General features: G+C 42.1%; 1 protein-coding gene across 1 annotated transcript in view; it reads right to left on the bottom strand.

The window, feature by feature from the left end:
• Positions 1 to 21,368, bottom strand: part of tenm1 (teneurin transmembrane protein 1) — a 172,042-nt gene that overhangs the window by 84,972 nt on the left and 65,702 nt on the right. Inside the window, exon 6 of the mRNA XM_062393798.1 lies at positions 8,203 to 8,376. Coding sequence (XP_062249782.1) covers positions 8,203 to 8,376 — 174 coding nt within the window. The remainder of the gene's footprint in view (positions 1 to 8,202; positions 8,377 to 21,368) is intronic.

Genomic DNA, 21,368 nt, shown 5'->3' with positions numbered 1-21,368 from the left:
AGAAAAAGTGGTTTGAAAAAGACAAAAGGGAGAGAAAGATGAGAGGGACTGGAAACAAAAAGACGGTTCAAAAAGGTTTTTGATAAAAAGAGAAAAAGGAGAAAGATAAATTATCCGCCTCCTAAAATCTGGACCAATTAGAATAAAGGCAGCATGGCAGAACTGAGTTAGGCATTCACACACTCCTGCCGAGTGTACCTCAGCAGTCTATTCCTTTCAATGCTAATCCTCACTCCTGTGCCTGGCCACAAAATATAAAGGCCAGCAGAGGGATGGATGTCCCCAGGACAGCAGCCTTTTATCCGGCACTAGATGAATTGGACATGAATAGGGCATGGCAGTTGGCAGCACACTGCCGGCTAGACAGGCGTGCAGGCGGGCCGACGAGCAGGCTGACCGGCAGGCTGCCTGGCAGATGAGCAGGCCACTCCTTCTGATGCTAATTACTGTATAGCGCCTCTCTGTTTCTGATGCAACATGGGGACAGAAAGCGGCGCTGAGGTCTCCCGTGAGGCTGGGCAGACGGGTTCGGAGAGACAAGGGAGTGGGGGTGGTGGAAAAAAAGGATGAAAAAGAGGAGGAAGAGAGGCGAGGAGAGGACCATGTCCAAAGAGGAGGTGGTGTCCAGTTACAGCTGCAAATGCATGAAAGAAGACAACCCGTCGCTGCATCTCTCCCGCTCTCTCAACCCGTCTCTGCAGCACAGAATCTGCGCTCCGGTGGAAAGAGGGAAGGATTGAAGCATTTTGGGAGTCCTGCAGAAACCACACGGATCACATGGTGACTGGGGCTGCTCCAGGCCTCCCAAGCTGCTCAGATTACTGCCGTCAGTCAATGTGTTCCAACTGCACCGTAGCCCTGTGGATCTCAGCAAAAACAAACTGAGACCGCTCTTTGTAAAACATCTTTCACAACAGAAAAAATCTCTGTTTATTCCTATTTGGCAGGAAAAAGCAATATAAGCTTAAACAAGTGAACAGAGAGGTAAGCAATTCTTCACACCTTGCTATCTGGGGGCGGTAATAAGGGAAAAGCAGCTTGAAATTCACACTTGCTATCGGTTACTTAATAAAAATCAAAAATAAATGGCGTCACATGAATGTCCTCTGGTGCTTTTCATCATCAGTTGGCAGAAAAAGCGAGTTGTAAGCAGAAATGTGTTAAGGTTTCTTTCAAATGTTGAGCTTCTTTAAAGGGGGCGATCAAAGTGTTGCATCGCTTATTCATGTTTGCCATCAGGCGCAATGGGCCCTTGTGGGCAGGTTGCTTATATCCAACACAGTGTTCAGTATAATAATGATGCTGCCTCACCAAATTACAGCGGCGGTGCCACACGGTGCACACGTAACACCGCTGATGCCCTCATCGGCACTGTTCACCTACAACCCGCAGCACGCTGTAATATTCTCTGGTAAATTAGCCCTTCAAAGGTGTCAGTGCGACAGGACATCTGGACCAGGATGGGTTTTTACAGTCACACTCTTAACTTAACTCCCGGTTTGTAATGACTGGCAAACATCTCCTCCACACTGTCAGCCTTCATCCTTCTTAATAACTGTGTATCTCAGAGTCGGTGCGAGTTTGCCTGACCATCTGTCTGTGTGTGTGTGTGGTGCGTCTGACTTTCGCAAGTGTAGCGTGCGAGTGCACCAGGCCAAAGAAGGAGATGAGCTACATTAGGACACAAGGTCTAATTAATTTTTCTTGCCTACGGCTTATTCAGGTAAAACAATTACACCTGTAATCTATTTTCAAAGGAACTAAACTGTCTTTGCAATTAATGTTATTATCCTTCACATTCTAATGAAGCAGGGAACCGAGTAAAAGTGAAGCCCGGGTCTTGGTGATGGGACATGTCTGGGGGGACCTTGCGTTGGTGTGTGTGTGTGTGTATGTGTGTGTGTGTGTGTGTGTGTGTGCACAAGTTAGTCGATACTGAAGCGTAGGCCTGTGTGTGAATCTCTCACACATTGCAGACAACATTAATAGTGTTCCAAATGCAAGCGAGATTGAGTTTGCCGCAGGATGAATAAAAATATCACAATGGGCAAGGTCTCTATAATTACTTGGATTCAATTAAGGGCCTTTTGAGCAGGTGGCTTAATAAGCTCTCAGCCTCCTCTCTCCACTGTGCAGCCTAATGAGTGTCAGTCAGAGTCAGGAGAAGATAATGCTCTTGGCCTTAGGGCCTTCCATTACTCCGCCGTCCTCACCTTCCATCGTCAGGCCTCGGGCTATGTCTGTGACAGACATGTCTGACTGTTCACAAACTCATTCACTCCATGGGGCTCTGAGTGCACCTACACTGTTACACGTGTAGTATGTGTTGCATAAATTCACACATGGATAAAACACTGGTGTCTTTTTTTGATTGCCCTCTCCTGAGCGCGGACTAATTCCATCTGGGCTCAGAATGAAAGAAAAATAAATTGGTGGGTATCCATGCTGCTAATTTGAATCAAGGCATAAATCCATATTGTATGTTTTTTTATTCCCTAAACAGCTGATTTGATCATAACTCAAGGCAGTGGGGGACGTACTTCAGGACCCTGAAAATGTGTTTTCTCATTCAGCGCCATTCTATGATCACTTGAAAATACCAGAGTAACAACAGGCTGGATTATTTCTAACTATGCTTTTCCCCCACTTGTGCTCTTTTCACTGGTTTGAATTAGGCAGTAATCAGACATACATTCATGCACCAATCAGAATTGAGCAACACTGGAGTTTCTGTCAATTAATTAATCAGACTGAAATAAAGCCCATGAGGAAGCCAATACAGTTTTTGTGTTATCTCGTATTTTTGCCTATTTTGTCAGGAATATATATATTACTACAGAGCATTGTTCGCTAGGCTTTGAAGCTTGTCACCATTTTGAAGAAATCCTTATTTGCGACCTGATACCTTTGTGTGGTCATCAGTGGAAGATCCAGAACATGTCCAATGACTGCTTCCTGAAAATTCTGGATGATCCAGAGTTCTTTCATTTCAGTTGAAAAAGCTGAGCCAGTAACTCTATTTCCATCAATGTAGGTAAGAAACAATTAACTCACATCTGTTTTTGCTGTCACACAGCTTTTGGTTTTCTTTCATCTTTATAAGTTTGATTCAGATTTTTGTCTTGATAAGCTTGTATGTCGACAGCTTGATCCAAAGATCTTGAAAAGCGTAATGTTGCCATTGACTGAAGGGACAAAAAAGTAACGGCAGATGAACACAGAAGATCAATGTGAGGCAATTAGGAAACAAACAGTCCTCAAATATCTACTCAACACAATAAGACATATTTCCGTCTGGTTTGCTGTGTTTTAATTCTGTTTGAGGTTTGTCTACGGGGCATTTGTTTGTCTTGCAACATCTAATGTTTATGTTTATGAACCCTGGAAATCTATATAAATTTGTACAACTGCACTTTGTCTTTTCTGTATTTCTGTTTTACAGAACTGAATATCAGCCACATTTATATGCCTTTTGCTCAGTAATCCTAGGTTATGTACACTAACCATTCCTTTATCATTTCAACATTATGCAATAGATTCTTTACAGCAAAGACCATCAATGGTCAGCACATACTGATGAAATTATTTATGTGACAGACTTAAAAATATAAGGCAGTTCATCCTAAGCCAAAAACAAATCAAAGCCAACGGCAAAGCTGTTGTGGAGTTTAATTTATTGTCTCTATCCTACATAACAGTGGCAGCCTTGTGAAACTGCTCTTTCAGCTACGGCCAGTTTGACAACAGAGAGTATTCAGTCTTAGATTTTTTGGTATTTGAAGGATTGTGAATTATTCAGTAGTAGTAGTAGTAGAAGTAGTAGTAGTAGAAGTTCTAATCTGTTCACCAAGCAGATAAAAATTGTCTTTTTGTCTTTGATGTCAGAGCCTAAGACATCGATCTACTACCATGAAATGTCAAGATGCAGCAGAACTAAGTCCTCTGCCTTTGATAATGTGTCATCTACACTGTAAATACTGATACCAGCTTGAAATTGTGTCGAATTTCTTCAGCAATATTTAGATGTTTTGGTTGTAGGCAAAATAACAGACAGACGTGTTGCTGCTGTTGGGCTTTCTCAAGTCGAGGCGCTCAGGCAGGGGTTCACTAAATGATCTATACTCTCTGCATGTGGTTCTGTGAGTGAGTGAGTGAGTGAGTGAGTGAGTGAGTGAGTGAGTGAGTGTGTGTGTATATGTGCGTGTGTGTGCATGTGTGTGCATGTGTTACATGCTGAGATTGTATCCCAGCGTGAGAAAAATCAATGAGACCAGTGTAACAGGGACCGGTCCATCAGCGTTTGCACACATGCACAACGCACATGAACACCCTTCTCACCCACACAGTCTCACAAATACACACACACACCCACTCACACACAATTTATTTCCCCACACACATACATACAATATGCACACTTTCTTACACTTCTGCACTGACTGCACACATGCACAGTGCTCAGCCCCCTTCCCCTCCACTCTCTCTGCACGCAGTCTAGAATATTGATGTGCTCTTTAAGAGCCCTTCTCTCTGTCTGTGTCACATTCCATCCATCTACACACCATTTTAAAGCACACAGTAACATAGAGTAAAAACAATTCAGCCCTAATTCTACTTTCCTACAGTGGTTTATATGATCACCGGATAGGCTCAGACGGCGTTCCACAAGCTCCCCGTTTCATCATCTTCACATTATAATGAGGCAATGTGCCCCTCTACTGTATGTCAGTTTTTATCTTTTCACATCATTAATATACTCGTATCACGTTGAGTGAAATATTATTCCCAAAGTCTGATGTACTTCATTAAGGCAGGGAATCCACTGACAGAAAATTGTAATCTCCGGGCACTTCTACTTTCATCTGTGCCAGAGGAATTTCTGGGTGTGCATGCATGGGCGTGTCAACATGCTCGTATGCATGCATGTCCAGAGAAAAGAGAAAGATTTAAGTGCATGCACATCAGCCTGAGGTTGATAATCATGGGGTGAGTGGCAATTAATGTAGCACTAATTAGAGAGTCTTTTATGTGTGGAGGACTAAGAAGGGCTCCTGGTGATCTCTCCAAACTGCAGGAGCAATAGCACGACGAACATAAAACACAGCGCACGCGGCTTGACAAGACACTAGCCTTCCGCGGATGACACAACATGTCAATTAGTATCTAGTGTCGCGCTGTAAACTGCTTGTGAGGTAGATTAGAATTCTGCCAATTCGGAGCCCGAATTTCGGCGCCGAGCCAACAAATCAAACGGAGAGCCCTTTCTCTATGGCACTGGAGTTGACATAAAAACAACAACACTAAAAATACATGAACAAGAACACAAGGAGATTACTACCTTCCAATCATTCCAGCCAGCTCGTTTCATCTCTCCCTACTGTGTCATCAGTTTATTTCAAAGCAAGCAGAAGCTGATAACTATCCTCCAATCATTCTCCTCTGCTATCTTTATGCCCCCACTGTTATGATGTTACTTGTGTTTATAGCTGTGCAATAAAACATGAAAATCATTTATTTCAGTAGAAAATTGGAACATTTTCCCGCTTGGTTTCTTTGTTTTGTTGACAAAGTTAATGAAATTGGCTAATAAGTTATTTCTTGAACATTTTGACATCAACAATGACTTTGATGCCTGAGGTATCATTTATGGTGAGCAACTGAAACGTCCTTCAAGTAGATTGGTATCCATCAGTCAATCCCCTCTCCTCCCATCACTCACTCTTCTTTATCCCTCCTGTTCCCTGCAGCCTCCTCTCACCATCCTTCGCTGTGTAATCTAGGGGATTGTGTGGTCTCTTGGTGTGAGAGGTGATGGGTACAGCAGGATCAGCGTGATAATCTGCCACACTGGATTACAGCCTAATCTCTAATCTCTCTGGCCCTCCTCTGCCCGGGGACCACCTCCACCGTGCCAATTTTATTAATCTCAGTCCCCTGCATCGAAGGCTTAGCTTTGCCCATTTTGATTTCCCAGCTTTCATTAAGCATGTAACGCGATGGCAGTTGAAACAATAGATTGTCGTGATGCAACACTTGGAAGCAAATTCCGCGACCCCTGCGTGCTCTATCGGAGGATTTAGCTACTGATGAGTGTTAATCCGCAGAATGTGAGGATTCATCAAGAACAGTTGCTTTACGGATGTCCCAAGTTACCTAAATTGCAGCGGGTTGCAGTTTGGTTTGTGAATTGCCAATATAAGTGCTGAACATGGGCTTCAACAGCATCCAATGCAATATCCATCAGTCAGGCTAAGCTTGAAGGTTGCTGTGTCCTGCCTGACTTCATGACCTGGAACACTCACAATTAATGTCCCATATCATGGGGTTAAATTGGTGTTAGTAATTCTGCTGGCTAGTTGAGAGACAGCTGAGTAGAGAAAGAATATTCTAGTCACGTACTTGCTAAGAGGGAACATGATTAACCAATTTCCTTGGCTTTCTAATAAATGAGTAATCAGTTCAAGGCTGATCCCTGCACTGATGTCACTCTAGCCTATTGGAACATGTATTGAGCCAGATGTGTTATGTATGCAAACTAGAGGTGTAGAAATGTCCTGATTCTGAGAGGCATCGCGATGCGGACGTGGACGACTGAATGGATGCAGAGACTGACCATTATCGATAGCAGACTAAATATTGGTTTATCAAATACCGGTTTATTGCTTCACCTTGGAACACACACCTTTGATATCAAACACTGTTCGAGTTAGTTCTCAATGATAACAGTCATACAATGAATTAATACAATTGACTTTAAGATAAACAAAATATACCTGTAATAACATTAGGAGCCAGGTCAAATAATAAGTAAAACATTTAAGACGATGAGTAATATTATCAGATGATTTCCATGTGATTGCGCCAACTGACATAAGAGCACTAATAAATTGAAAAAAACAGCATAAGACGTGTAAATATGCTTTTGTATTTGTATATGCTGCTGGATGGCTCTTTCTTTAATTTAATTTAGATACATAAAATAACACTTTTTAATCTGCAAGGGGTCAAAGTGTTAGGGTTGCTAAAAAACAAGGGGCTGCATTCTTTGGAGGCTGCTTTTGAAGACTGATCGTACCACAGCGACATAATAAGTCGGCCCCATTTCAGAGAGTCCAACCAATGCCAGGATTCTTTGCAAGGTACATGATGCCCAATCCTACACGTTATCACGCTATCACACTTCAACTCAACCGAGCAGCTAACGAAAAACATGTTTAAAAAAAGAAACATGCATTCAAATGTCTCTGTTGCTAGGCGACAGTAACGGCGGGATAGACTGGGGACACCGATCCTGGAAGTCCTCGTCAAACCAAATCAGAATGAGACAGTCTGGTCTACGTTGCACTACTGCGTCGATAGCGCAGACTGTTTCCTCCGACAGGCCCCGAATTGAGACACAGCTACTGTCTATTTTTAATACACACACTTCCTTGTCATAACCTGCCACCTACATAACCCACAATGGATCTCAACCAGCAACAGCTTGGCTCATGTGTGTTTTGCTTGTACAGTTAATGTATCCTCCAGCAGCGATGGGGAGCGGGATACAGAGGACTGGAAATCTCACATCTTTCTAGCTCTGCTCCCCAGATTCATTACATTTTTCAAACCCCTAGTCTTCGGCCCCAGCCGGCACTGCCCCAAGACATCATTTGCCGCAACTTATCAGATTTTGTGATGCTCTCTTTATTTGGCTCCAAGGCATTAATATGGCTCCAGAGGACTTTCTCACATGTGTAGTAATACTCCCCAAAACTGGTAAACACACTTTGATGTGTAAAATCAGTGCAGCCCATCTAAAAAAAATGATAAACCTGTGTACTAGAAATGGACTCAACCTGCAAACTAGATACTGGCTATTCTGGAGGGATATGTTTCCATAGTAACTTAGGCAAGACTAAGTTTAGAGCTATTTCGAAATTCAATTTCCTGAAAATAACCTGACTTACCAAAATAAGCTTGGCTAAAGTATTATGATATAATAATAAAAGACCTGGTTTAACAGCACACAAAATAAAAGCAGCCAAGCACTGTTAACATGAAAGGAAACGCTTTAAGCCACTGTTAACTCCATACCTTTAATGTTTACTAAATTAAAAATTACTGTATTACATTGGCTCTGTTACCTGTCAATATTTGAGTGCAGAACATCTGTTATTGGGGTGCAATACTGTGAGTGTGTGTGTGTGTGTGTCAGCTCACCTCTGTCCCCAGTGTGTGTGTTTTCCGGGTTGAGTGTGTCCAGCAGCTGTATGGAGCTGGTGGGTCTGGTTTTACCGCGGTCCTCCTGTTGATGGTCCGCCGAGCTCAGCCCGTTCTCGTACAGCTGGCTCTCGCCGTGCCGCAGATGCCAGGTCAGACCTAACAGGTGGACCGCTGCACCGGAACACACACACACACACACACACACACACACACACACGCACACACACACACACACGCACACACAGTGACAGCAAAAGGGAGAAGAACAGCAGAGAGAAAGGATCATTATTCCGAACATGCATGGAGGTGTGTCTGAATGTTCTTTAATGCCCATCTTAAAGGTCTGACTTAGTTTATGTGCCTATTAGTGCCTGGCAACACAATGGTCAATTAGCAAGCGCACTCACAACACACACACACATAAACTTGCTCTCATGTTTGTAAACACACACACACACATATGCACGTACACATGCACATGTGAATACCGAACACGGCAGAGGTGGGCAATTAAGGCAGATCTTCAGAGCCTGAGCCCAGGGCTGGTATTAAAGAGCTAACGCAGTCTTTTATGCATGACTAATGATGCTTTGAAAGCTGCTGCCGATTCACAATCCATATGGGCCTTTTAAACAACAAAGGATTTCGGAGGATACCGGATTCCCCCTCCCACTCATAAAACTGTTTACTAGGACAACAATCCAACATGCTGTTAAATAAAAACAACAAACACCTGCCCATTAAGGAAATTAATTAGTGTCTTGCAAGGCCATCAATGAAACGTTCATTAAAACATTCACCTTCCTCTGACCAGTCATCAGGCTCCATTCATGTTTGAATGAACTCCAATGCAGCTTAAATTTTCACTAATCTGATAAAAAAAAAAAAGGTAATGTCTCTTTGCTGATAGGAACAACAAAGCAAATGAAGTAAATCATTGCAGGTTATTTTTCCTCCTCTGACACATACCGCACATCAAACAAAAGCAAAGACTCAAATCACAAAGTTGCTCTGCGCTGGTGGCAGTCAGAGGATGGCTGCTGCATGCAGATCAAGGTAAGGAACTTCTAACGACTTCAAACATCTCCGCTGTCTGTCTTCTGACGCCTGATTGCCGAAACCCAGAAAAAGCACTTGACACACGCTTGCACAAAATGGCTGCTTTAAAAAAAAAAAAAAAACACAATTATACAGCATGACCAGCACTATCGCACAGGTACAGAACATTCGCACAAGTGCGTTAATGTGCCTGCTGTTTTGTTGTGTGCACGCATGGATGAACACCCACACACCTATACGCTCTCCCACACTCGATCCCTAGCTGATGAGAAATACCTAATTAAAACTCCAGATAGTTCAAAACCATTTGCAGTCACTTTGCAACAGCATGGGGAAAAAAACAATTTTTTACGAAAAATACAGCAAATCCATGATGAGCTGTGAGAGCTGAAGCCAATTTGGTCCCATGCTCCACTCCAGCATCTATGGGGATCAGAAAATCATACATTTCAACTCGTGACTAGCCCGAGCCACTGTAGCTTTATCTACTCATGCACAATATGAGCCCTTCAAAGCAGAACACTGACGATTACTGGGGCCATGGGGGAGACGCCATGCATCATTTCATTCATACTAATTGAACTGTCAGCCTGTGACGAGACAAGACATGGACACGTACCGATTCTTCAAATCAGGGTGGGTACAAGTCACTTATTAACATTTTTGTCTTTCCTTCACAGTACTTTTCTTAGTTTTCATTTTAAAACGATATAGTGTGGGCGGACTTTATAATTAATGCATTGCTGTGACATTAGCTGTAATGACTGATTCTGATGTCTTCCTTGTACATTCAATTACATGGGTTAAAGTTTCCAACAAAATCCCCTCTGGTGATTGGAGCGTTATGTACTGCATCTTTAGCAGACAGGTTGGAGAAAAAAGACACAACCGAGTAGAGAGGAATTGGCAGAGAAACAAACTGACGACAGTCGGAATCGTATTTTATTTAACAAAGATAGATTGAGAAACAATACAGGAGAGAACTCCTTTGAAATATGGCCCATTATCAATTCTCTCCCATTAGAAGTAGTCATGAAATATAGTGTTGCAGCCACAAATGTAGGTCTGTATGCATCATCACTGTTTCTACTGCATTATACTATACCGTAGAGTGGAACAACCTATCATAGTTTCATAAATTAGTCTGTAAGAGTGCTCAGGGAAAGATAACAAGTTGTTCCCAAACTGAAACATTTCAGAATTTCACCATTCAATCTCTCATGCTCCATTCTCTCCTCACTTCCTCCCATCTGAATTGCTTTCCTTCTCTCCTTGTACTGCGGAACCCCCCCCCCCCCCCACCTGCGTTAGCCAAGTGTCAACCACTCCAGTAATGACTCGGCAGCGACAGTCCTCCACCAGGCTCTCCTATCTTCTCCTCTTAACCATTCCAGCCCTCCTCGATAGCCCCTCAGACTTTACTCCTTCTGCTGCTGCTCATCAGCCTGCATCTCGCGCACTCTCTAGCTTTATGGCTGTTGACCTTTTTGCTCGAACACTTAGCATCTAGAGTCAAAGAGCACACACACACACCAGACACACACACACACACAGACACACACATACGCTGACACTAACACACGTGGAAGCGAAGACAGATAAGGACCTTGATGATGACAGGATGGTGGAGGAGAGTGCGAGTTTCTGCGTATGCTCTTGTACTTTTGATGACCTGATGTACTCAGAGTCATCTTAAGCCTGCTGAGAACAGGTTTGTTGTTTTTCACTTGACCGTGTTAATTCTGCGTATTTAAAAACTAATTTGGGATCAACAGGCAAGGACAAAACTAGGGCTTTAAAAATGTTTATATTTGAAGATGCAGCTGAAGTGAAATTTAGGATTATATGCAGTCTCAATTATTTAGTGCAAGGCAAAGCTTTCCCCCGTCTATTCTTGACCTTAGAAACATAGTTTGACAAAACGATGACAGCTAAAGGTCCATTTACTTTCTTTTTGTCGATGTGCCCATTCAATTTGTGGAACAAAATTAAACCTATAAGTCAAAAGTATTTATAAAACAGCTTAAATAATATGGTAAATACTCATTTAGTAATATCGCTTTCTGCATTTATTTTTGCCTTTATCCACCACTATGAACATTTTGTTCATAGTGGTGCATTTTGTTAAAAAATGCAGAAAAGTGGTGCATTATTTTCTTAATTAAAGTTTTTTTTCATTTCGTACTATTTGAGTTTTCTTCTTTATTTATATTTATGTTAAAGTTAAACTTTAAACTGTAAAATATTAAACATCAATTTAATTTCTTTGTCTTAATCATTTACTACCTATAATCGGTATCGTCCAACAGAAATTAATTTCGGTCTGGCTGAAATACGCAGACCGAATCCTTTATCTTTTTCGGTTTCAATTCTGCTCTAAATTTAATTCTGCTTTAATGGTACAAGCTGTCAAACATATGAGTAATTGCTAAAGATCCACCTAGTCATACATCTCACGACAGAGACAGCAAGGAGCTTTGTGCCCTATGGGGTATCTGACATCTGGGGCATTTGCACAATTTGCCCTGTAGGCAATCCAGCTTTGCTCTTGACTGCATTCTGGTAATGAAAATTCGGTCACATTAGATTTAAGATTCAGCTGTGTGCAAAGCTTATGGTGAGGTGAGGCAAACACTTAAGCAGCGAAAAAAGGTAAGTAGTGAATTCAGCAGTAAAAATGAATAGTTTCACATTTTTGGAAAGTATGCTTAATAACTGATTATGCAGAGATTGATACCACTGTTGTTTAGCTTAGCTTTGGCTCTGTAAAAAGGTACCTAAATCTATGCGTGCCTTTAAAGTGACAAAATCCGGGTTAGGATGCCCTTAATATAACCCATGCCAAGAAACCACGTATTCTTATTCTCCAAAATGTCAGAATATTTAAATGAATTTACACATTCAAGGTTAAAGTTAGATCAGTTGAACCACAGCGGAGTATTTTGTTCCCAGTTGCAATGAAAATGTGTTCTGAATTTGCTGCAGCTCTGATTCTTGCCACCGACAGGCTTCTTTTTCCCCATAGCAATGGCAGTCGAGGCTCGTGGGTGTTATAGTATTTACGGCCATCTGCTCCACCAAAGTGATGGAAATACAGCCTGGTTCTTAGAATCAGAAGTGAAATAATTAAAACTAATGGTGGTGACACAATTATAGCAGGACATCATTGAATTATCCAGAAAACTGCAGTGTTTCTGTAGAATGAAGAGTTCCTCAGCACACAGTCCAGACTAATGGACCCAAATTAAGTGACCAATTGCAGAAGGTTGACACAGCATTAAATAATAAATGAAGGAAAAGAAGAGGAGGTAGTATTTCGTTATTCATTTTGTTGGTAATAACTTTGCTGGTAATATTACCATAATGATGACAACCAATGTAGGTGATGAGAACACCATGTGCATGTACAATTTGCAGAACATTAACCTTGGTTTGTACCATGGTCCAAACTTTCAGGTGTCAAAACTTTTAAATGAGAATTTGCAGTAGTAAAAACACTGCTTCCCTCACTTCTTACCTCTACTGCCTATAAGATTCAATACATGTTTGTTTGTATGTGTGGACACACAAAATACATACACACTGGCAAAGACACACACTTAGACGCAGCATGCAGTCACTTATGCAAGCAGCATGTGCTCAGCATGAACCTTCACTCTCTATCTCTTATACCTCTGTCTGTCAATCCATCTCTCTGCCAGTGTCCGTCTTTCCCTCTCCCGCGCCCACACAAAATGAACACAACCGTCACATGCTGGAGGAGGACTCGGAGTGAGTGCAGTCATTATAGCACGAGGGGCAGCAGCGGAACAGTGTCGGCGGCGAGCTGCCGTGCAACAAGCTAACAGGCCTTCGCACACATGAAGCATTGATCAGTGCAACTGTGTGATGACTGTCAGAGGTAATAGGACGGCCCTGCTGTGAGAGGGCTTCGGTACTGTAACCTCACTGTCCAGCACCCCACAGAGAGTGTGCGTGGAGAGTGTGGCAGGCTCAAAAGAGCAGCATTGGGTGTGTGAGTCAGAGAGTTCAGTAGTGGGAGAAAGAAACGCTTGATGTGGCCTTTTGCAGGTTTACTTAAAGGTCCAGTGAGTAGGATTAGGGTGAAAGGGATCTATTGACAGAAAGTTAATATAAAATAATCCTAGTGATGCGTTTCATCTAAATTATATAAATTGTTGTTTTATTTACCCTAGAGAGGGGCTTTTATATTGAAAAACGCTATATCTGCATCAGGGGGGGTTCCTCTCTATGGAGGCCGCCATGTTTCTTGTAGTAGCTCAAACTGGACAAACTAAACAGCCCTTGAGTTTTTATATAAACTGAAGGTTACCACAGGTTCTCTTACATGTTTGTAAGGGGGGGGTGAGGTGAGGGATGTTCAGGGGCAAGATGTGACTTCACCACTTTATGTCACTCAATGCTACACACTGCAACTCTAAACAACCAAGGAGAAAAGTAAGACGGCATCCGGAATCCGAAAATCTGTGGATGAAGTTACCAAGGCTGCTGAGATAACTGCTCCCATTCAGCTGTTGTGCATTAACAGCTGGAATGGAGAGCTGTATGGATGGCAAACTTTTATGGTGATTGTCATGGAAACCCTGAACCCACGCAATTCTCTCTTTACACCAGTCATTGCAGACCAGCAGGTTTTAAAAGCAGGCTATTCGAGCTGGTAGGCGTAGAGATAACGTTAGCATGCAGTGTGTGCGGCAGTTGTGACTATTGTTGTCAGGCATGTGTGTGTGTCTGCAGATTAGATAGAAATGATTGTGGGCTCCAGTGATGACAAGATTTCACATTTATGGTGGGAGAAAGCGTAGGAGATAGAGAGGGGAAGTGGGTGTGTGTGTGTGTGTTTGTGTGTGTGTGTGTGTGTGTGTGTGTGTGTGTGTGTGAATGTTCCTTTTTAATGCTTGTTGCACTACTTGCAGTTATGTGGTGCTTGTAACGGTCCAGAGCCGGACTGCTGGACACTGTGCTAGATTGACTGTGAATATACTGTCTTATCGATAACCATTACAGCTAAGGTAGCACTGCAGTCAGTTAAAAATGATTTATCAATACTCTCGCACAAGCGGAAACACACCCGGGCCTGATTGCCAAGTTCGCTTTCGCTCATACACATAGCTAACCGCGGACGGTATCCTGTCTGACAACCAAAGACTACAGCTGGCTTTGCCCAGCAGCGAACGCTTTCAAGAGCATCAGTCATTCGAGTTAGTGTGTAGTTTAGCATGTACAGTAAAAGCGATTGCTCCCCCAAGTTCTGCATGGATGTGTCAGCCTCTAGCTAAGCCACAACTTCTGAGGGACGGGAGAAAGAAAGGCAGCGAGGGAAAGAAGGGCAGAGCGAGATAAAAAAGACGGGGGAGAGCGGGAGAGGCGGGGGTAAGGGAGAAAGGGAGAAAGGGAGAAAGGGGAGACAAATGGGGAAAACAAGTGTGAAGGAGAGTGAAGGAGAGGGACTTCAGAGCCAATAAAACAAATCGGTGTCTAAGTCAACGTTTGAGTAGAGACTGAGCGCCTGAGGGTCCCCCTGCCCTCCCGCCTTCTCGCCTATCGGCCCTTGCTCCACTCTGACAGACAAGAGGTACTAAAGTGTTTTTCTTACTCCCCTCCACCAAGCCCTTGAAAGCTACTAATGCTTCTGTCATGACTGTTTAAGTGTGTACGTTTACGTGCATGAGCGTGTATGTGTGACTGCTGACATTTGCTCGGGTCCAAGAGTGTGTGTGTGTGTGTGTGTGTGTGTGTGTGTGTGTGTGGGCAAGCAGCGGACTCGTGGAGAAATGTCTTCACTGGAATAAACCTACGGACTCGTCATCGGTGTGACCTTACTTATCTGGGATGGAAAGTCCTGTGTGGATCAAAGGGACGAAATGACGGGATAAAGGCAGAGCGGAGGTGGTGACACACTTCTCATGTCCTGAATGATGAGATGTGCTGTACATCCCTGTGTTTATTTACCAGTAAAACTCGCCGTCACTGTCATCGACCTGGTCACGGCAGCGACAGTGCACCAAATCCAACAGATCGCAGCTTTCTGCTTCACACATTTTTCTGTTGTTTCTTTCATTTCTAATCACGCCTCCTCTCTCTTTCTCTTTCTGTCACAGTCCCCCCTCGCTGTCTCTCTCTCTTGACTGTCTCCCACTCACTGTGTTACTGATATGGCCCCTTTCTGAAAGCTGAGTCATGTTACAACAGACAGAATAGTGTTAAATGAGAAGGGGATCGGCGCCATGTTAGATTCCCCTCCGGCAGCCACCATCTACTAACAGCAGACGGACGGCGACTCACAGCTGCCGATCACATACAGCTCAATCCCTGCGTGCTTCTGTGTTGGTGCGGGAGCGTGTGAGTGTGTTTGCCAGAGAAGATGAAAAAGGGGAAAAAAAGAGTGTGCGTTACAGTGCACAGGCAAGTGCATGTGCTTGTGCATGTACCGGTGAACTATTGGAGATATTGAGGCTATTTCATTGCAGCCTCTCTGACCTTCTAAAGACATTTTACCAAAGGGCTCTCTCACCATTCAGAGCCTTCTGACCAGTCTTTCGAGCCATTTAATGCAATTTTACCAAAGGCTTCTGTGGCTGTTAGGGCATTTTTTAGCAAAGGCCAGCGGGTTCCTTAGAGCTGCATCAGACGACCAAAACAGAGGTCTGAAAACAAAGAGAAACTGGACCAATCAATACAGACCCCAATGAGGCATGAAGCAGCTGGCTGAAAGAAGCTCGGCTGAGGAGCGCACACACACAAGAACACACACACCTTCACATACAAGCTTACACACACACACAGTGCATTTAGACTCAGATACACAAGTATATAAGGCTTTTTTTCTTCAGTTTTTAATAATGTCCAGCCCCAAAAAAAGAAAACCAAGTGAGCAGGTAGAGCAGGGCTATTTAAACCAATGTTTGTGTTTCCATGCTGCAAGATCACTGACCACACTTGACAGTAAACAAGCTCAGAAAGGGAATAGGAAAAATCCTGAAAAAATTTGCTGCAAGTCCGACTTCGGTGTACTTTTCACTTTGCAAAGAGAAGAAGTTGAATATAATGAGACCCTTTGCATAGGCATCCAGACACAAACAAATTGAGATACGCAGAATGACTGAAAGGTGAAATGCAGAGAGCAGACCACATTGCTCCACTGTGATTGAGTCACTTCGGGAGACAGTGTTGTTGTGTCCAACTAAACTGTGCTTCGCAAGAGCACTCCTAATAGAACGGGTTGTCCTTCCCAGTGCCTACCGGAAAAAAGGTTGTGGCAGCTATCTAACCCACTCAGGATTACTGAGTCACTAATTGGTTGCCAGTTGCCCTCGTCAACAGAGCTGGACAATAAATAGGATCGCAGCTCACCCGAGACAAAACAGGACGATTACTTGTTCATAAATTACCCTTTTGGGGGAAGGTAACGTTTTATTAGGACCTAGCCAACTCAGCACCTCAACAGCCGTCACCGGACTCAGCCGGCCCCCTTTAAACTTCACCTCTGTTCCCCATGTCTGGCCTCCTGCCCACCACCTGCTGTCAGAACAGACTGCCATCCCCAGGACTCTGACTCGTCACTTGACTGAGGTTATTATTGCTGCGGTGCTTCGATTCGCTAATGAAAGCAGTGCAATCCACACAGCATCATCACAGAGATCACATTTATCGTCTAGTGCTGATTGTTTTGCCTTCCTCGTTTTGTCTGCACTCGCTCTGTAACACCTACCCATAGCTTCAGGAACTGCTATGACTCAATGTTCAAAACTTTTCAAATGTTTTTTATCCCACTCAGACGGTACAACCATCTCATAGTTCAGTGCAATATGCTTCGCAATGGCCTGCAGATTGTGCCGTCCGATTGCATACGGGGCACAGTTCAGGGTGAATAGAAGAAGGAGATCTTTGGAGGAGTAAATCAGAAGATTTTAGCTTTTTTCCAATTTAGGCTTGGACTATCTTTTCTTACTTTAGGCTTGTCTGTGTGTCCACATGGATTTGTTCAAACTCTTTGCTCCTTTGTCCTTTACATTGGCGCACTGGAAAATTAGGCCAAGGATTTTTTCACTCCTGTCTATCTGTTAGACCCTATAATTACTCTACACACAGTTACTGACTTGAAAACTTGCTTATATGTAAATGTATTTCTTATAAAATACAAAGAAAAATATAAATGTAAGTTCTTAGTGTGACTGAAGAGCTGTGACAAGATGCATGGCTTAAATTGGAAATGGATCAAATCACAAGTTTTGATTTTCATAACAGTTAAAGTCGTATCAGTTCCGATTTGTTGTCAAGAGAGATAGACCTTGGCTTTGATATCATCATGGCCTTAACTAAAACCTGCTGCAAACTAGGGCTGCACTTATCGATTATTTTTTTATCGATAATTCTAACTCTTAATTCTTTCATTAAACAACTGATTATTTGTTATTAAAAAAGAGAGATACAATAGCTTGTTCAGTTAAATTAAAAATAATATATAAATCTACATTAAGCTGTCCAACAACAAAATAAATCAAAACCAAAGTAACATTTAAGTAAATTTCTGAAGGAATATCAAAACAACGTGTAAATCAGTGTTAAATTTGTACAATTTGAGAAACGCTGAAACTTTGAGCTGAAGCTACACAGAGCTTTATTAACAGGAATAATTTATCTCTCAAAAACAAACACATACATAAAGGCACATACACAACCCCCCCTCCTACTCTTCTCTCCTCCTCTCTCTCCGTCCCCTCTCTTTTCTTCTTGTCCCTTTCTCCTTCTCTCCTCTTCTCTCACCCTCCCTCCACCTGCCCGTACAGCAGTTGTGCTGCCGCGATAAGCCATTTCTGATTTGCAGAGCTTATAGCGCCACTAAAAACTCCCACACTTTAGATGAGGGGTATTGTATTAAAATAGAGGTCCAGTTTGAGATCATTTCATCAAGCAAAGGTCCCAGATATCGTAATGTATGTTTTGAAGTAGCCTAGTAGTTTTTTTAATCTCTGTTTGAAGTCAAAAACTGACAAGAGAAAAATTGAACAATTAAATAGAAATTCAACAATAGGGCTGCACCTATCGATAATTTATCTATAATAAAATAAATATAGTTTTCTCCTTTCAAGTAAAATACGGTTTGCATACTAAACAAAGGGCTTTTGAGTTTGAACCTTTCTTCTTATTTCTTAATATATAACTACATTTCACTTATAAACAATCTCAACAAATACTTAAAATACGAAGAAAATGTAACTGCTCGAACACCTCCTTTCATCTTTGTTCCCCACTTTCTCATATTCAGTGAGAGAGGTAAACTCTTCCTTGTATTGCCAAGATTTACAACAGTAAAGTCAAACACTAAAGACAATAGAGCATTTTGAATCTTATTTTTTTTTTCTCGATTTTAGACCACAAACAGATGTAACAGGTCTCAAGCTTTTTGATTGTGAGAATGCTCACACTAGATTATGCAGTCAAAATGTAGAATCACGCACTTGGCAATTTCAGAATAGCGATTCAGGGGACTTAACTCACAGAAATTTGATCAAACATCCATTCAGAATAAATACAAAGAGAAACGCGAAGAGCAGCTCTAAATCATATGTGACATGTAAACCCCTCACACTGGCCTGATAATCTGCTCAGATCAGCCTCAAATCATCAACCCGCTCGTGGGCAGGGTTGAATCAGATCAAGAATGGAAGCGATTATCTTCTTGTGTGGAGCATATATAAAGCTTTTCCCCTCCACTAAAGTTATTATTTATGTTTTTCACATCTGCAGCTGAGAAGGTTTCTGTGTTCAAGTTCCCGGTTTTGCTATGTTAGCTATTAAACATTGATGAGAGCCTGGAGCACTGATGCTGAAGGATGGATTATTACCAGCCTGAGACCAATGTAAGACAACTTCTCTCATGCCTGACGAGAGTTCGCTCGCTGGTCATTCTGTCAAATGCTCACACTTTAGGGAAGCACCATGACAATCCTTAATAGATGTCGGCATGTTGATTTGATCAGATGAAAAACCTATGGAAGGGAAAGTTAAGGGGGGGGCTTGGATCCTAATTACATCACCAAGGAGGTAAAAATTTGTGTCTGCATTGGTTTAGTCTGTTTGTTAACAGGACATGGATCACGAAAAACAATCATTCAATGTCGATGCAGATACGGATCACACGCCGGATTCAGGATTGTATTTTTTTTTCACTTTCTTTAAAATTTCAAGAGACAAGGGTTTTTCTACATTTTCCTATAGTTCTCAAAAAATAATTCATGGATCTTGAATACAAATTAAGTCAGACATGTGTAGCGGACTGATATCTCTGAGTGGGTGAAATCCAAATGTAAATTTAAATATGGTTTTATATAGGTGCTGTTGGGCCTTAGCGGAGGAATGTGTAAGGTGGTAAGTTCTAGGTGAGAGAGATATGGGCTGAAGAAGTGTAAACCACCAATTTCCCTAAAGTTAGGATCCGAGACACATAGAATGTTTTTTCCACAGGTGTTACATGTGACCAAATCAGCATCAATACCTGTGACTGTTCAAGTGTGATGATTTTACACCCAACCATCAGAGGTTGTGCCTCACATATAGGAAACATCGTCAAGTTGTCAGACCAGACAATTCCTTTAAAGCTCTTTGTATCAGTTTTTCACATCTTATATTTAAAGTGCACAGAGCATCTGACACCATTGTCACTTTATCTACAGGCGCGCACAGCTCAGCCTACGTCCGCCCTCGTCTCCACACTCCTCTCTCTCCAGCGTTTACAACATAACAACTTTGTCACCCGTGCTGCCAACATCTCAGAGCCCTTTAAATTTAACATGATGCAAACGAGCCTTATCTCCAAACCTAGCAACTTTTGTTGAGCAGGCATCAGCTCCTTTGCTCCAGGTACTTTGATCAGCCTCAGCTCTACACTTCACACAGCAGCTGCTGGTTGTGCAACTTGTGAGCCAGGTTTAATTAACCGACCAGTTTAGGCCTGAAACCTAAATGAGCTGCATCTGCGTGAGCCACTGTGAGAAACCAGTAAGTGCTGGGATATAGTCTGCCCCCCCACAACTTAGTAGAGCTTCCTCAGCTATATTTACAGCTAATTAAAAGATAATTGTTTATATTATCTTGCCCCTTTTTTTTGCCATCTAAAATAGCTATTCTTTTAATAGTCATAATTAGCCACCCACCTCTTTTCTAATAGAAACATGCTTTCTTCTCTTTGTATCCTTCTTTTCTCTGCTGTGGAAACCAGTTAGCATTAGTTGTTAGCTACTTTAGCATTAATCACGTGAAACGTGTTGCAGGTGCGGGCCGAGCCATTTGCATCCTAATATGGGGTGATGGGGGGGGGGGGCAGCTGTCTTTTTCCTTCCTAATTCAGTATGGTACTTGTTTATATTTTCAGCTAATATCAATTAATTTATTAGAATAATTATCCTCCTTAGAAACTTAACACTGAAGAGCAAACAACTATTACACTATGCACAAAAGCAACAGCAACAGCAATAATAATATTAATACAAATAATTATATAATTAAAAAAAGTTAACCTATGATGCTTCACTGCTTTTCTTAGTGGTTAGACAAACACATTCCTTTGTATTTATTTTCTTCTCTTTTTAATTAAGTTTGGGGGGTCACTTGCAATTTTGGGGCAGTTCCACTGATAAAACAAACCTTCCATTGCTATAATACGAGTGTGCATAGACTGTATATAAAGATAGATAATAAATCCGACTCCTGGGGGACATTGACCAAACTAAAAAGTCCTCATCAAATAATTTTTTTCTCTTATATAATTTCTGTCATTTTAGATCCGTTTCGATTTCAATGATGTTTGTTCCCATTTAATTTTTCCAGTAAGTTCCAAATGTGCAAGATGGCTGTGTTTGTATCCGATATATTTTAGCTTATTTTCTGGATGATGGAAGGAAGTGGAGACGTGTTGTCCATGTTTAAAAACAGTCTGTGCTGCTGCCTAAAGCAAATTAGCCCTCACTGCTGTTTTAGATTTTTATGTTTTTAAGTCTTTTTTTTACGTTGAATACATAGGGGTTAATGATGGGTGACGTGATTTCTAATCCATCACTGTTAACAGCCAATAGGTCCACTGA

The sequence above is a fragment of the Platichthys flesus genome, chromosome 8 (genome assembly GCF_949316205.1).
Source record: "Platichthys flesus chromosome 8, fPlaFle2.1, whole genome shotgun sequence".
NCBI lineage: Eukaryota > Metazoa > Chordata > Actinopteri > Pleuronectiformes > Pleuronectidae > Platichthys > Platichthys flesus.
The sequence above is the reverse complement of the archived record's forward strand: the minus strand, read 5'-3'. Positions and strand labels throughout refer to the sequence as shown.